The sequence below is a fragment of the Cottoperca gobio genome, chromosome 13 (genome assembly GCF_900634415.1).
Source record: "Cottoperca gobio chromosome 13, fCotGob3.1, whole genome shotgun sequence".
NCBI lineage: Eukaryota > Metazoa > Chordata > Actinopteri > Perciformes > Bovichtidae > Cottoperca > Cottoperca gobio.
The window spans coordinates 19,674,799-19,692,963 of record NC_041367.1 but is presented as its reverse complement, the minus strand read 5'-3'; the positions used below and the strand labels follow the sequence as shown (position 1 = coordinate 19,692,963).

Here is an 18,165-nt window from a genome sequence, read left to right as displayed (position 1 = left end):
TGTAGCCTTAATATCAAATGTGGTTTTAAACTGATAAACTAAATGGGTTAGGATGTTGTTGTCTCCTACATTCTTTTTTTTTTTTAAATAATTTGACATTCATTATAATGTTTTTTTGATAAAGACAAAACAAAACAGCAACCTATTTCCTCTTTTTTTTTTACGTTTTCAAATGTTTAAACTTAGGTTTAAAAATCTTGTTACAGATAAACTATCTTCAAAACTATTTACAGTTGTACTATTTCTTATCATCAAGTATTGTACCCAATTAATCTCTGAAGTGAGTATTTCTTCCACCAGGGAGATTAGAGGTCAGGGTCGACAGCAGAGAAGGAGCTTTTAGGGATTCAGTGCCTTCAGCAGGATGTTTGCCAACCCAGAGGCTTCAAAACAGCTTATCACGTTGAATGATAGTCACTTTAATCACTCTTCTGCCCACAAATACGCCCAGTCACACTAGGGAGACTCTTACTTTATCCCTAATTTGAACGGTGAAAGCCTTAAAGCTACATTAGCAGCTTGTCGCCTAGAAATGAAAATGTGTTTGACTATAATTGTTAAAGGTTCAATGTGTAAGATATGCCAGAATTTAAACTTGAACCATTTAAACAATGAACTAACATTATCAACAGAATGTGAAGAGATAACAGTGTTGATGTTTTGTCAAAGACGTCAATGCGTTGTGTTGCAGAGATATCTACTGAAGTTAGCATGCTAACATCCTGTCTTGTAATACCACTTGCTCCTCTAGAGGTGATAGTGAGTCACTGTAGCTGCAGTCTGCCTCAGTACAGAGGGAGAAGAAGTACAGCTGACTCGCTTGTAAATATATTACAGCCATGTTCCGTCTGTTTTATAGTTTGTTTATTGGATTATATTAGAGATGGTATGGACCCAGTTTAGAGGTGAAATACTGCCCCCTGTTTCTTTGGAGGAGGTTACACATTGAACAGAATTACACATAGAACCTAAGAGAAACAAAGAGTTTCATGAAGTGTGTTTTTCATCACTGAGTATAGGAACTACTGACCTCAGTAAGAGTAGAAAGCCCTGGAATAGGCCTACTTTACACATCCCTGTTGTGTTTAAATGTCTCCCTACCTGTATATTGAAGATATTCTATATGAATCTGGGCCACCACTAGTCATAATGTGAGCTAAGCTGAGATGTTCACATGTTTTGACAGCCACTGAATACATACTGTATGTTCATATGTGGTTGGAGCTGTGATGAGGAGGCAGGCTATCAGCTATAAGCCACAGAGTGCATTACTGAGAGGAGAGTGACTCAGCCTGACTAAAGAATCCTGACATGTAATCTTCTCTTGTTTGCCTCACCCAGGTCTGTCCAAATCTCTGGGCCTGATTGAGGGCTTCGGGGGTCGGGGTAAAGACGGCCTCCCTGCCACCCTGTCGCCAGCTGAGGAGAGCGATGCCAAATACCTTAGGGAGAAATATGGCTACAACGCATACCTCAGTGACAGAATCTCTCTGGATCGGACCATACCGGACCACCGGCCCGGCAAGTGAGTACATGTCAAGTAGATGCGCTTTAGATTTCACTTTCAAGGTTGGTTCACAACAGTTGCATAAATTATATTTCCTCATGTACCCTTTGCGGTATCTATCCATAGCATAGTTTAGGTTTTGAAATATGTCTCTTAGATCTTTGTCTCCACTCAATAAAATGTAGTTGAATGGATTTTTTCAGACTACACTAAATCGTGCCAGAGGCGTAAAGTATGTAAAGTAGTAAGTTCCTTCCCCACTTCCTACCCCCATACTTCTGGAGCCCTTGCTCAGACCACACCCATACTCGAACCTGGCCTTCATTGATGCCAAATTGGGCCAGGGGCTTAAAGTGTGTGTGTGTGTGGGGGGGTGACCCCAGTGTTTCCCCTACCATTGTCTTGTCAGGGCGCTGGGCTCCGTTGGCGGGGTGCAGCGCCCTGACAATTCAAGGTGTTTTTCTTTTTCTTTTCTCGAATTAAAAAAATCTATATTTACAACTCACTTTTCGCACTGACAGGTGCTCTTATTAAATAAACTAAACGCTGATGCTATTGATCTAATGTATGTGCACGTTTCAGTTTGTACTGTCTACTTTGCGCATTCACATTCTCTCCTTCGCTCCGTTTGCATGCGCACGGCGAGCACCCCTCCAAAGCAGTAAACCTAGGGGAAACACTGGGCCCCTTCTCCCTTCTTGCTCAGAGCACACCCATTTTCGGACTCGACCTTCATTTTGAGCTGAACTACACATCTGTAAAGTTTGGTGACTGCATCTTGCACGGTAGTGATGCTATAGTGGTGACAAAATATGTCCACAGACAGACATATACAGAAATAAGCACCTGACTCATAAGGTGAAAGCAATAACATCGTTGCTGTTGCGCTGGTAATAACTTATTTTTTAGTTCTTGACACTCAGAACACACTGAAAAAGTCTGTTCACTGTGTGTTCTGTGCTTTAACCTGGCAAACCGGGATACTGTTTATTTAAAGACATGTTGCTGATGAATTATTTAAAGGAAGCATAGCGATAGTTCAGGCAGAGCACTGAGGTCCCACTTGCATTAGATGATTGGCATCAGCTGTTTCATTCACGCTTCACAATAACTGGATCATTCAAAGCTGTGTGGTAATTAACAGACTATTCTCATCCAATCATATTTATGCAGGTGTACAACGCAACCATTATAACCGGACTCTTTATCTCTTACTGTTCGATCCTGCCCGCTCCCTTTAGCATCCCAACCTTGTGTGCTATATTATAGTTAATGCTTATCTGAGATTTGATGTTCATGCATGTGTTTATTAAGGGGAAGTAAATAAACTCACACATATGTATATATTTTTTATATATATGCATATAAAGTACATATAAAATAAATACATTTATACCTTTACCATACATTCTTTGGACCATTTTATGCCTTTATTTGATTGTGATCGTGTGGAGAGACAGGACATGTGGGAAAGAGAGAAGGGGAATGGCATGCAGCAAACTGTCCGGCCAGCTGTGAATCAAACCGGGCACTAGCTGCTCAGGGCATTTGCGCGGCCGTATGTTGTATGCGCCCTAACCACACGGCTAGTGTAGTGTTTGTTTGTAGGGCGCTTCACCTGTCTCTTTTAATCTCTGTCTCTCTCTGCTTCTCTGACTCTTTCTCTCATATTTGATGAAGTTGCACTATCAGACTGGCTATCGATCTCCAGGCATACATGCACACACACACACACACACACACACACACACACACACACACACACACACACACACACACACACACACACACACACACACACACACACACACACACACACACACACACATAGGCAGTCCTTGGATTGAAAGGTATAAAAGGTGCATTTCAAGTTTAGCTTGCATATCATTGATGCCTTTGTATCTCCATGGGACTGTCTGCAACATCTCGTGCTCTTCCAGATAGCTCTGTGCAGAATATTGTATCTGCATGCATGGTGCAGGTTTTCTCCATAAACACTCCTTCAAAGAGTTAGTCCCTGGTCCACATTGGTGGTTAAGTGAGTAACATACATTCTATTTGAGAGTCAGTGATGATGAGAAAGACCTCGGCCCATCACTACCACCAGCTGCGTGTGTGTGTGGGGGGTGGAGTGGAGGGATCCGAATCCAGCGCTCTCATTCGTCACTCGGGGGTCTTTTATGTTGTCGGGATCAAAGTGGCGTGTGGAGCGTGTTGGGGTGTGATATCTTCAGGCTTAGCAACAGCATGTAAGCTGGAGTCTGAGAAGTCTTCTATGTTTGGCTGAAGGTCCCTTTACACTGCAGAGCCCGGAGGTGGTGATGAGACAAGAGGAAGAGGGAGGAACAAATGGAAAGATCAAATGTCAATCTAAAGAACTAACACGGTAGTTAGTTTAGTGTATCTCTTTTTGGGAATATTACATTTATTTATCCAAGACTGCTTTTCCCAGCATGTTACAATATAGAATCACGAGTTGACTGATATGCGTAACCGATTTCAGCTTATCATCTGTGTTGACGTATATCGGCTCATCAGTAACAAGAAACTGCAGGACATAAATGCCAAAAGAGGAGCCATCAGCTGATGAGCTGACTCTTACAGTCAAATGCCGATCAGTGTAATGTGACAAGTTCACACTCTCACACTTGTAATCGTTCATGCTGTGACTGGTTACACTGATCTGCACCATCCCTGCTCCCTCCTGTTCTTACCTCTTATTACCATAATTGCTGTGACTTCCCTTGACTTGTACATTATGTTCATATATTCCATATTTCAGTGTGATATTTGTCTGCTGGGTTTTTCTCTGCAGAACCTTAGTTTTCTTTCTTTTTTATACGTTCCCCTAACACTGCTGCTTGGTTTCCTTTGGGGACCTTCTTCAAACACAGTGCATATTCTATGTCCTGAATATGTCTCTGAATGAAACATATTTCTGACACTTATCATGTTTGTAATATTTATAATTAAAGCATGTTCTTCTTTAAAGTTACATATAAAAAACATCAAGGTTTTCTGTCAAATATCTTAAAAGGGAACAAAATTAATAACTCAAGACATTTCATGAAAACACTGGATTTATTAAATAATTACTTGTAATTTACATTGAATTTCAACTGGGAAGTTATATTCTATATGAAAGGAATTGAAATAAGTAAAGGAAGGCATTTCTTCTCACACTCTTAAAGCTAAAGCCTCAACCTGCCTCGCTCAAGCGCCCCAAGCCTTCTATCGGCAGCAGACACACAGTGAAGAGGCCAATTTGGTTGATTGAACAGGAAGCCGCACGCGGTTTTCCTTTTAGCCTCAGCGAACAAGATGTCAGCAGCTCCATGGAGGCAGTTTGGTACAGCAGAGCCCAGAATGTAGGCTTCATAGGCAGGCGTGGAAAGATTTTATTTTACAGATGTTGTGGTGTGTTTGCGTGTCTTTGTGCAGATGCAGAAAGGTCAGCTACCCAAGAGATCTTCCCCAGATCTCCCTCATCTTCATCTTCGTCAACGAGGCTCTGTCGGTGATCCTGCGCTCAGTCCACTCGGCTGTCAACCACACTCCGGCTCACTTGCTCAAAGAGATCATCCTGGTGGACGACAACAGCGATGACGGTCAGTAGAAATTAAAGATTTCTTTCCAAAATCCCTAATGAGGAAAGTGGCTTTTACTCCTTTTGATTTGAACCTGTTGTAAGTGTAATCTGTTGTAAATGTAATCTGTTGTAAGGTAAATACAGTGATTGCATGTAGATGCTGATGAAGAGAGTACAGAACAACAGGAGGTTGAAAGAAGGCTCCCAGCAGGCCTCTTGGTTCAATACATGGCCTTCAAATATTTAAAAAAGTGACACTAGAGTTTGAGAAATGAAACATATTTATTCCTTGATATATCGTGCAGGTATTAATGTTTAAATAGAAATGTTGTCTTGTCAGTGATGGAAATCTCAGTCAGCTGATCTCAGGTGATAGTCTTCAGAATGTGCAAAGACTTTCATTACTTGTAGCAGCGAGGTTATGTGTTCGTTTGCAATTTTGTAAAAGAGACCGATTCAAACACACACACACACACACACACACACACACACACACACACACACTGTTGTGGAAGTTTTCCTGCTTTACTCTGGAGAGATGTACTGTATATAAAATAAAATAAATGGTGATAGAGACAGAGTTGTCTTTGTGCATTTATTTGTGGCCACAAATGGCACCAGTTTCACAGAATACAGCGTAGTCTATGGAAGGGCACAGGTTGGAAGAAGACACATAGGCATTTTATACAATTTGGTTTGGAGACGAGGTGATGAAAAAACACAGCGGGCCGAGTTGCACTCTTGAATCTCGACGGTCAATATGAAAACCGAAGTGTAAAAGCGTCAGTTTGCTGTTTATTTGGGGGCTACAGGCCTCTTGGCTCTGAGCAGTTGCCAGGCAACCTACGGAAACTCCAGGAAGTTACTGGACCCATCAAGTATTTAACAATTGAGTCAACTCACCAGAAAACAACTAAACTAACTAACTAAACATCTAAACTTAAAGGCTGCTGTGGTTCATTACCACAGGGAACATCATTACTACTCTTCTTAATCTCATCTGTTGCATACAAGGAGCAGGAATAACAATCACCTTACACACAACAGCGCCTGTGCTCATACTTGTTTAGGACAAAGGCATCACACTTGTAATATGGCTTCATTGACATGGCAAGGTGATGAGCATCTCCTTGAGAAAAGTCTTGGTCATTGCTTTTGAGGATCAGCATCTGTGAGGTGACTGATGGTGTCGAATGTTTCGGGGGCAGACAGGCCAGTAAAGGCGGAGCACTACAATTGGATGTCACGGGAGAGATGTCCCTATCTTATTTATTGGGCAGGGTTGCCAAGCCCGGCTTTGTGAAATGAGGGGACAGAGAGAGAGACGACGGGAGGGGAAGGAGATGAAACCAGGCAGAACGAAAGGGAGAGAGGTGGTGCAGAAACGATAAAGAGCAAAGTGTTTTGGTGTTGGAGAGAAATTAGCGAAGAAGGGATGAAACTAAAAGAAAACAATGTCAAAATGAAGAAGGCTAAAGGGTTGAAACTAGACAAAGTGAAAAGGAGGAAGAAGGAAGGACAGATAAACGGAGAGGAAGATGCATCAGAGAATGAAAGGAGGGGCTGAAAGAGCAAACCAGGCTATTAGAGAGAGTGGCAGAAAGAGAGAGAGGGGGAAGGATGAGAGACAGAGAGGCTCTAAGATAAATTAGGACGGACAGAGAGGAGAGAGAGAGTGCAAGGCCATAGAATATCCGGAAGAGAGAGAAAGCAATCTGACAGAACGGAAAGCAAAGACGAATAACGAGGAAACGGGAAGAGACATGAGAGAGTCGAGGCTTTAAAGGATAAGTTTGAGGTTATTCGATTCCTCTTATTGTCAAATACCAACACCAGCAATGCCTTACTTAGTCACCCAACACTGGCTTCCTCCTTGTCTCACTCAGACCCAAGCCCATTGCTTTCTACTGAAGACATAAATGTGACACAAATATATGGTTTCATTTTTTATGTAAAAAGGTAAAACCATTTCTTCAAAGATTAAAATTGGCAAAACCCAAACTGTCTGCTATAAACATCCATCACAGTTCAACTTTGTCTTGGTGTAATTGTGCGCACACACTTTTCCTGTGCAATGATTGTGAACAACATTTAGGTGCCATAACTATCAGTTTTACCTTTTAAATAAATGAATTCATTTAGTCAAACTGTAAGCTTGTGTGGAACCTGTCTGCTCGTCTGGACAGCTCAAGTTTCTGCCACTTTTGGACTTTGTTGTAATGTTGTCACTGTGTTTCTAGATCTCAGAGATTAACTCTGGGAGTGAAATTATATAGAAACAATGTTTTATTTTATACCACTTTGGTGTGTACAGTATGTATGATTGGCAGGAGATGCAGTGCCACTGTTCATTGTAATTAAGGAACATGTCAGTCAGTGCGGTGGGGCTCATTGATTTGTTTTAATAGGGTTTGGACAATACTGGAGGTGTATGGCTCAAAGGCATAAGAACACAGGCAATACTTGTACCTTCAATTTACTTTTGGTTTTGGGCTTTTCATGGGATCTGACAACAATAAGAAGAATACAGTGTTTGAGGAACATGTTGAACCACCACCTCTCCTCTCCTCTCTAACTTGAAATTGCTGATTGGCTGAGATCCAGCTATCCATCACGGAGGGGAAGAGATTGCAGCGGCGCAGAGGGCGAGGCATGCAAACAAATATCACTCACCACTCTCACTGCCAGCACGAGTCACCCACCGGCTCTGTGGCCTTGATTGTACATCCGAGTGTGTATGAATGATGTGATATGTGTGTGTAAGGAAGAAGACACAGCATGGGAAATGAGTTTCTGATCAAGAGTGTGTGTGAGGAGTGAGAAAGAAATAAAGAAGAGGCAGACAGAAAGAGATGGAAACCACAGAGAGAATGAGAAATGTGTTTTTGTTTAAGGGAATTGTTAAGTGTGTTGGTGATGCAGAGGAAGAAGGCTTGCGAGTGTTTGGGTCCGAGGGGAAAAAGGCTGATGACTTGATTGAGAGATCAAAGGTGGAGCAGTATGTTTGTGGTGGAGCTTTTCGTTTGGTTGTTTATGTCTGTGTCAGGCTTTGGGAGTGATGTGGCATAATCATCCTAATAAGTGGGGGAAATAATTGACGTGAAGCTATTTGATATTTGCGACAGCTTACCTCGGTGTGTACAGGTCAGTGCTCACCGGCACGCCGGCTGAATAGCTCAAATATATTTTCTGCTTTAATACTTTATAAACTCTTTATTTGTACCTTTCTTGCAACATCTGGTCTGTCAGTGGACAAATGTTTACTGTGAAGTAATGATGATTTGTGTGCAAGGTGGGTTCCCATATCCCATATTTGACTGTACCATATTGATTTGAATCAGCTATTGGTTAACTGCAGACGCCTTGACAGGCAAGTGAAAGTATTTAATGACCTAAGAACAGGAGCTGAAAGTTTTTGCCAGGATAATGTTTTTTGAGTTACTTCATTTTATTTAAATCTGTGAAACAGGTGGAAAGAAATGTTTTACCGAATCATTTTTCTAATTGTTGTTGTAATACTCATTTCGCTGAAGTGCACCGCCACCCCATGTGCTAAATAAGATTAAAAGCATTCATGCTTTCTAACAAAAAAAAAGACATTGCAGGAATGTTGCATAACTTGCCAACACTCAATACTGTATACGCATGAACCTTGTGTTTAGAGTGCATGGAGAAAATAAAACTGACCTGGAAGAAAACACTTTTAGTCCTATGACAAGGAGAGAGAGTGAGAGAGAGCGAGAGAGAGAGAGAGAGAGAGAGAGAGAGAGAGAGAGAGAGAGAGAGAGAGAGAGAGAGAGAGAGAGAGAGAGAGAGAGAGAGAGAGAGAGAGAGAGAGAGAGAGAGAGAGAGAGAGAGAGGACAGAGACAGAGAGAGAGAGAGAGAGAGAGTAGAGAAGAGAGACAGAGAGAGAGAGACAGAGAGAGAGACAGAGAGAGAGAGAGAGAGAGAGAGGGACAGAGACAGAGAGAGAGAGAGAGAGAGAGAGAGAATATCATGCTACCGACTGACAGAATAAAATAATTGAAATGCTTGTTTCAGTCATAGATTCAAATGAACTGACTCGCTTGAGCAAGTTAGTGTATACATATGGTATGAGTTGTAATTTTGAAATGGTAACATTGACATAAAGGTTTTATTGGCTTTCCCTTTCTAGTCTGTAATAAATAGACCAGAGACCAGACAGAAGCATAAAAAGTGACACTTTACTGAGAGCTGTAGAGAAATTATCTTTATATTTTATGCCCTTTAATTAAGAGTTCAAAGGTCAGGGTAAGCTACTGTGCTGAAAAACTGGAAATAGGACATGATCAGATTTAAGGGGAGACATCCCAGGTGAATAGGGAAAACGGTTTAACTAATAGATATCACAGTTGATTACTTACATTGAGGCACATTACATTTTTGTATTACAAGTTTTCTGAAATTGTATGTTTAAATATGCAAATGCTTAAAGTATGAGAAAAAATGTATTTAGTGAAAAAAGCCTTTAAATATATATATTGCAAGACTCTACAGCTGAATAGGGTGAAAACATGTATTACTAGTTTTCTGAAATGTTATGTTTAAATGTGAAAATGAAGCAGTATCTGATGCTAACCTTTGGTGAATTTAGGAGAGATCTACAGTCACAAATAGACAAAGTTAGTAAAAACAAACACCAGTGCATGAAAACAATGTTTCTCCTTAAGGACAGTGTCTCTAACATTCACCTGTTGTTCTGTGCATAATGTCGGTTTTACGGACTGCAGAGCAGCTGAAAGGACCGCTGGAGGAGTATGTCAACAAGCGCTACCCCGGCCTAGTGAAGATCGTCAGGAACCAGAAGAGAGAGGGACTGATCCGAGCCAGAATTGAGGGCTGGAAGGTGGCCACTGCCGAGGTGACGGGATTTTTTGACGCCCATGTGGAGTTCACCCCATCCTGGTGAGTAAGTCTGGCATTTTCAGATCCCCTTCTCTCTTTCCAGGTAGAATGAACTGCATAGTAACCAAACTAAATAGTGTGTGACCCATTGGATTACAAATCAGGATAAGATAACAACAATAACAATAACACACTTAATGCATGACTTTTAAAAGAGAGTGACAAAGGGCTTTACAGAATCATCGAGCGAGAGGACAACGAATAGCAGCAGCAGCATTAAACGAACACACAAAAAGCAATTTCACACCTGATGAGTTTTAAGATAAGAAGAGAAGGAGAAGGGTAGAGCCCGTAGAATCAAGTTTGAAAGATACCCTAGGACATATCATCAACTAACAAACAAAACAAAAAGCAAGCAATAAAAAAAGACATTGCTCAGAAGCCTGTTCATAAAAAGACATTTCAAGGAATGATTTAAAAGATTAAACTGATTTGGCCCGGACATTAAACGCTTGACTGCTTCCAACATCCCGCTGACACGTTTTTGTAGGTCTCTTACTCGTTTTCCAACTCGGTGTGTACTTTAGAGTATGTACACAACCCAGTTCACTCAGCATAAATAGACACATGCCCTCCAGAGCTGCACTGAGCTGAATCAAATATAATTAGTAATAAAGTTGGTACAACTTGAGGGACCTTGTATCTGAAGTGAGTTGAGATCTGAGGAGAAGCTCTGTACCGTCTGTCTGTGAAGTGTGTACATGTGTTTACTCGTCAGGGCCGAGCCGGTTCTGGCCAGAATAAAAGAGGATCACAAGAGGATCATTCTGCCTTCCATCGACAACATCAAGCACGACACATTCGAGGTGGAGCGCTACGAGAACTCAGGCCATGGCTACAATTGGGAGCTGTGGTGCATGTACATCAACCCGCCAAAACAGTGGTGGGACGAGGGGGACATATCCGCTCCCATCAGGCAGGCCGACTTCATTTATATAAACATATAAATCAACAGAATGCAACAATACACGACAGAGCTTATATATTCTTTGAAGAATCGGATTGTTTTACGCTGTTTGTGTGTTCTCACATTATCAAAAGAAGACTGTCTCAAAGTAAGAAATAAACAAACAAACAAAAGAAAAAGCTTTAAGTACAGTTTGTGCATTAAATGGAATTTTTATAAATCAGATTTTTCACCAGGATGTTTGTGTTAAAAATAGAAAAATGAAAATACATCACATTTACACAAGCACCAAGACGTGCAGAGTCACATACAGAACATCTGCGTGTACGCTGCACACATCATGCAGAACAACATTCACACTGACACAGGTTCTGATTTACATTTACAAAGCCACACACCATAAGTGCAGGTGCAGAGGTTAAGTCACTTATTCTCATAATGTTGTGTTTTTCTCATCGTAGGACTCCCGCCATGATTGGCTGCTCCTTCGTGGCCAACCGCGACTACTTTGGGGAGCTCGGTCTGCTCGACTCAGGCATGGATGTCTATGGAGGGGAGAACATCGAGCTGGGCATCAGGGTTTGTGTGTCACCCAGTTTCCTCTTGTTCCAGCTCTGTCTTAACCCCTGTAGGTTTAAGTAGAGCAGTGGCCACTGTAGCGTAGTACCGCTGATAAATGAGACCCCATTAGGAGTCCTGCAGGACCGGTCCTATGTGTGCAGCGCACAGCAGGACAATGGAGATAAATAGGTCACATAGAGCGGGAAGGTTGGGCAGTTTGTTGCTGTACATTTCTAAAGATTGAAGATTGGAGTCAGTTGTTGTTCTGCAAGGTTATTTTGATGTTTTTGCAAAAATAAAATCTTGATGTATGACTTATAAATGTTCTACCTTTTGATTAGTGAAGTGTAAGACTTTCAAGCTGATTTAATCAATTCTTTGATATTAACATTAAATGAAATAACTCTGTAATAGTAGAGGGGTCACTTGTAGTGCCTCAATCATAAATGAATGAATACCCAGCTCTGCACCTCAACAGCACATTTCAGCCTCTTATAGCGCTTTGTTTTGGTTTTATGGCACATTTACTGTGTGGTTTCACCACTCCTCAACTACCATAGGCATGTGGCTCCAGCTAAAAGCTGTGATAGATATAGAGCTAGATATAAACCAAACTGCTCATTTTGCTTCATGTATGCTGTTAGCCGTTGTCAACCTTAAGAAGTGGGGGAGATTGTGGTGGTTGGTCAAATATTATTGCTAGATTTAAGTTAATTTCCCTCTTCTTTTACACCATCTGCCTGCAGGTGTGGCTATGTGGAGGCAGTATGGAGGTGCTGCCGTGTTCCAGGGTGGCTCACATCGCACGGATGAAGAAACCCTACCACAGTAACATAGCTTTCCACACACGGCGTAATGCTCTACGCGTGGCTGAGGTCTGGATGGATGAGTACAAGTCCAACGTCTACCTGGCCTGGAACATCCCCATGGAGGTCAGTGAGAGCTGTTGCTAGTCCTGTTTGGTCATGTTAACTACTCGATTCTTCATCGCTCATAAACTGTTGATGGAAATATAAAGAGCAAGCCGTTCTGCTGGGGAAGATCATTATTTACAATCAGCTGTTTTGAATGACAAATGTACAAACCTTTATAAACAGAGGAATCATTGAATCATCATTATCAGTAATCAGCACACAATAGCTAAATGTACATTAGTGTCAAATTCTTCTGGATCATTATTTTAACTATTCATGTGGAAAGAAGTCCTGAGTAAGCAAAGACGTCCCATAATGACTCCTTGTGCTCTTGCAGAACCACGGTATTGATTACGGAGACATCTCTCAGAGGGTTGCACTGAGGAAGAATCTGCAGTGTAAGAGCTTTGAGTGGTACCTCGACAATGTTTACCCAGAGATGAGGAGGTACAACAACACGCTGTTCTACGGCGAGGTGAGTCAGCAGTCGAACAGACGTGAAGGAGAAAGAGAAGCTTGTACATCTAAGGTTTGGTACATTTGCACAGATGGATGAACCCGAGAAAACAGATGTGTGAGAGAGAGGCAATTAAATCCTGATGAGTTTAAAAACATATATCTCAACCCTATAACAAAAAGACAGCTAGAAGTTTAGAAATGTTTAATCTGCATTTGGATCCATGTCTTTTTAATCTTAAACATAATGATAAATACACAGTATGCTGAACTGGCCATGATCTTTTGAGAATATCTAAATACTTCTGAGGAATATTAGGACTTTGTACAAAGAATAGTGCCAAATGAAATTGAGTGTGATTTTCAAAGAAGCTTTTTGATTTTTAGATTCGTAACTCTAAAGCGAGCCACCTGTGTATGGATCAGGGTATGAAGGAGAACCACACGGCCACCCTGCACCCCTGCCACGGATGGGGTCCTCAGGTACGCCATGGACGTCAGACGCTCAACAAAATGTCCACAGAGTGCATCTCTCACCACTATCTCTGCTTCTCTCTTGAAAACACACACAACTCATTTAGTCTTTCACCCAGTGACATGATTTACAGCTGTGTTTCTCACACAGGCTCAGCTGAAAGCTTCTTAGCATAGAGTTTTGCTGTCAGGATAAAAATGTTTCCGTGTTGCACTTTTTTTGTGTTGAAGCGCTGAGTCAGCCAATGTCAGTTCCACAGCCCTTCGGCCCGTGGGGCATCTCTTTTTAGCTCGCAGTAGTAAACAGGTGCTTAAGTCTTGGCTCCAATAGCAAAATGTTAAAAGCCATCAGAGCCAAACATCAATTATGCTGCACAATATCACAATATCAGGCCTTTCCACAAGGAGTTATGCATCAAACCCACATATGGGCCCTACAGTAACATTTCTTTAAAGAAATGTGGGTATGTGGTCAGAAACATAACAGTATATACACCATGTGACATATGTGTGATCCCCTCAGACTGTTGTGTGAGTGCTGTCTCTGCGTTGTCCCTCAGTTAGGACGTTACACCAAAGAGGGTCAGCTGTTCCTGGGCCCTCTGGGCAGCACCGGGGAGGATACTCGATGTGTGGTGGACGATCAGATCAGCAGCTTTCCTCAGCTCCTCAACTGTGACAAGGTGACCAACGTGAAGCAGAAGACATGGCATTTCTCTCAGGTGAGATGAAGAAAGAATTATTCATTTATTGTTTGTTCACAATAAAAAGCTGAGTTTCCTTGCTAAATATTGTAAACCTGTGAACCTTAGAGAAAAGCACAGAGATGTAATGGATGGTATGAGATAAGATAAAAAATGTACCTTGTGGTCAAGTTCTTCTATTGTCACAACAATTCAAATGAAGCAGGCAATGACATGCTTAGTTCTCTTGGTTCACACTGGATGTGGAAGCAGTCAATTGATGCGCGAGCAGTAGGCTGGCTGTTCACACCAGGAGCGCAGTTCACCCGCCTGTCATCAAGCAATTATGGTCCTCTGCTGTCTTCTATAGAGCGAATCTCTCTGTCTCTGTCTGTCTTCTTGTGTGTGTCTCTGTGTGTGTATCTGCTTGTCGCAATATGTGGAAGAAATACGTCATTCATTAACCACACTCACCAACAGCAGTGACACCAGGCTATTTCTTGTAGATATAGATTTGGACATTTGATCTGGTCATCACTAAACCACAATATCATTTTGAGTGGTTGGTTAGATTGAAAAGGTTTAAACTGTGATTTGTCCGTCCATAGTTTGTCCAGTTGATACTCCCTGATCCAGTTGTAATAGTGCTAACCTGAGACTAACCTTCTTTTTTGAATGTGAAGAGCTTTGCTAAAGCAACATGCTGTTAACTCCAGCGTGTTAGAGGCGTTATTGTGCACTTGACACTGAAACAGGAAGCTGTTCCTGTTTAAATCTGCACACATGTTGATGCTGAGCCTCCAGTTTCTTTTACAGTGACTGCTGATTTCTTCTTATTGAACTGTTGCTCGGAGGGATCTTTGTCTCTTTCTGTTCTTTCAGTTCTCAGTCTTGTTGATCCATTGTCAATGTTTTGTTCTCCATGAACAAAACCTTCCATACAAAATAACATCTATTCAATAAGATTTTCTACAACCACAGGCATGAAAAACCTTTCAGAAATATAGAGCAGTGGTCTCAGCCAGTCATAAAAACAGTTACAGTATAGTATAGTATGTCAAATGTCAAGAAATGTCATAAATAGTTAATTTTCCCAAAACAAAAACGATATTACAATACCTCACAAGATTAAATAAGAAACATCAGGCGTGGGTCTTGTCACGGTCACCTGTGGTACATGGGCCGTCTATGAAACCTGATAAAACCAGAACGCTGTCTCTCCTTCTCCCTCACAGAATGAATCGATCATAAATCGAGCCACGGGACGCTGTCTGGAGGTGATGCCGGCTAACGTTTATTTTGGCCACCTGCTGGTCCTGCAGCCCTGCTCCGGGCAGAGGTGGGCCATCAAGAACACCATGAAGCAGTAGTCAACTGGCCAATTTCACTGGGACCAATGACGACAGAGGCCATTTTAAAGAGCTGTCACCTGACCTCGGCTCGACCGAGGGACGACTGATGAGGCAGAGGCTCCTCATCTCAAGAAAATACAGAGACGGTTTAAAAGAGATATGAGCTGTGAACCTCTCAGCGATACAAGGTTTGTGAAAAATGTTTGTTTTTACGAAGCGGACGTTCAAATTGATGCAAGTTTAGCATGAGGACTGTTTCTCTCACCATCTGAATTTGACAAACTTTCGATGTGACGTTGCCATAATTCCTGTGCCACTTATCTACACTGTTTTTATGTTTAATGATGGAGATCGGATCAGACAAAACTATGTTCTGTCTCATGTGCGGGGGAAATAAGGTTTCTATCTTCATCCTCATAATGTTTCTGCATTATTTCATTCTGTATCATGTTATGTCTTCGCAGATGTGTAAAAGAATGAAACACCTGGAATTAACCTTTCAGTGATATACACTGATCAGAAACCCTGTAAATATCTATAATTAGCAGAAAAGGGCATTTACAATAAATAATACTTGGTGTACCAGAGCCTATTTTCTTTTTCAGTTATTGTGAATCATCTCAAAAATCACATTGTCGAGGGCTACATGGTTTCATATGTTGTGGATGCATTTGTCTTTTTTAATGTCATTTCTTCTCAAGGCATTCGATAGCACCAAATGCAGTACATCTTGTAGCATGATTGTAAGTACTGTATGCACATGGGGACCGAGTAAAGTTAAGCTGAGTTATTCTGTTACCTACTGAGTGCCATAACTATTGCAGACGGCCAAAACTAACAGGCTTCAGCCTGAAGCTCTTTTTTTGGACACAGAGATAAAACTGCAGACTATGAGAAGAAAATTTAATCAGGAATGGAAAAGTGCACAAGTGTATCGATTGTGAAATGCGGGAGGCCCTTGAGGCCGGTATTATTATTGTATTGAGATGTATATGATGTCATATATTCAATTAATTCAATGTTATCAGTTGGATTTTTGCCTCCAAGATTGTCTTCCAATAAACAACTGGTTTCCTGTTTTTGGCATGGTTACTGTTTTCGAGGAGAACTGCTGTTTTTTTTTATTCTTGATGACTCGAGTACATTATTGATTTTGTTTGGTAAAAACAAAGTTGGAGTTTTATTTAATTTTTTTGTATACACTTACATTTGTTGTTGAACTCAATCTGTATATCAAATTGTCCTTGTGCTAACCTGTGTTATTGCAGTTATTATAGATACTAACATATCACTACTGTTATGAGAACTTCCTATACTAACATTCATATTTTCAGCAGATAAATTCTTGAATGTGAAAGTACTTAATTTTTCTGGAATAAGTAAGAGCTACCGTGCTGGGCCACTTTCTTTTTAACTGCTCCCTCCATTTGCATGGATTTGGTCGAAATGTGTCTCATACTGTGAGATTTGCCCTTTAAGTCATCTCCAAAAATAGACTACTTCAAAAGAGATTTCACCCTCAGCTCCAGCAGCATGGCATCTGGTGCAACTTGGCTTATGAATAGTTTAATCACATATCCTTTATAAAAGTAGTACACCAAAATATTTTACAAAACATCCTCTCGGGCAGCCAGGTGGCCCGACATTAAAGTGACTGTCCTACAAATGGAAAGTTATGGATTCAGTCCTGAAGCAGCCGTGCGTCCTGGGAAAAGTGTCCTTGAACCAGACGCTGAACTCATAGCGCTTACTCTCACTAAGCTGCTCTGGATGAGGCATCAGCTAAAAGCTTAAGATGTAAATGAAACAGGAGGAGCCTGCTGGGAGCACAAGGGTCTGTTTCTAGCAGAGAGCAGGAGAGGGTGGTGTGGCTCTGGAGGACAGAGCCTGCATGCTAACACAACACTGAATGCTGATCAGACTCTTTCATGACAGACCTGCTCATCTCCTCCTGGCATGAAACAGGATTATTATGTTGGTTAAAATCCTGCTAAATGTGTTGACAGTTACTGTAAACAACACCCAGGACAGTCTGATCAAGTGAACTTAGCAGACTTGTAATGTTACTCAGGTATCAGGTGGATCATAATAGGGATGCAAAGGTGCCTATACTTAGTAGATTTTAACATGGGAAAAAACTATAGTTTTAGATAATGATACTATTCTACTCAATTAAAAGGATTGTATTAAGTTCTTAACCTTATTTTGGAGGTGAATTGTCAATTACATTACTGTGCCATTATTTGGGAGTAAAATAATTTAAAATCAGTTATAGTTTCCATATTGCCAGTATTGTCCTAATCACCCCTAATCACTGTCCTGGATCTCCAATCACAGGACAGAGCATTCCATGTGTGCAGGTCAGTGTCCCTGCAGAAGACCTGTAACAGCAATATTGACATTATTATTATTATTATTATTATTATTATTATTATTATTATTATTATTATTATTATTATTATTATTATTATTATTATCTGTGGACATACACTCAACTGTTACAGCACAACTTAAGCATTACATTAATTAATTACAATATAAATGCTAAATTTGGTTTCAGAATTAGATGTCTGCCTTTTGAAGAAAAGGTGATTGAGTGACAAATTGAAGCTTGTCTTTGGGTTACAAACTAAGAATAGTTTTAACCCAATGTGTTTGTATTGATGAATTTCATGAACGTTACTGTGTCAGTGTGTTTGTGTCAACACAGCCCTCCGCTTCACCATCTCAGTGCTACCCTCTTGTGGTTTTAGTGTGTTCACAAATGGATAATATACACTCAGTGGCCGCTTCAT

General features: G+C 41.0%; 1 protein-coding gene across 2 annotated transcripts in view; it reads left to right on the top strand.

The window, feature by feature from the left end:
• galnt17 (polypeptide N-acetylgalactosaminyltransferase 17) overlaps nucleotides 1-16,478 on the top strand; it is a 17,791-nt gene extending 1,313 nt beyond the window's left edge. The window contains exons 3-13 of one of the 2 annotated variants that reach the window (XR_003833329.1): nucleotides 1,342-1,525; nucleotides 4,949-5,115; nucleotides 9,849-10,023; nucleotides 10,742-10,939; nucleotides 11,392-11,509; nucleotides 12,238-12,423; nucleotides 12,743-12,880; nucleotides 13,249-13,344; nucleotides 13,896-14,057; nucleotides 15,254-15,558; nucleotides 15,835-16,478. Coding sequence is in view for 1 of the 2 variants with exons in the window: in XM_029447025.1 (XP_029302885.1) it covers nucleotides 1,342-1,525; nucleotides 4,949-5,115; nucleotides 9,849-10,023; nucleotides 10,742-10,939; nucleotides 11,392-11,509; nucleotides 12,238-12,423; nucleotides 12,743-12,880; nucleotides 13,249-13,344; nucleotides 13,896-14,057; nucleotides 15,254-15,388 (1,559 nt within the window). In the remaining variant the exon portion in view is untranslated. Of the gene's footprint in view, nucleotides 1-1,341; nucleotides 1,526-4,948; nucleotides 5,116-9,848; nucleotides 10,024-10,741; nucleotides 10,940-11,391; nucleotides 11,510-12,237; nucleotides 12,424-12,742; nucleotides 12,881-13,248; nucleotides 13,345-13,895; nucleotides 14,058-15,253 lie in introns of both variants that reach the window. The other variant, XM_029447025.1, reaches the window with a different exon arrangement.
• Nucleotides 16,479-18,165: the final 1,687 nt, after the last annotated feature.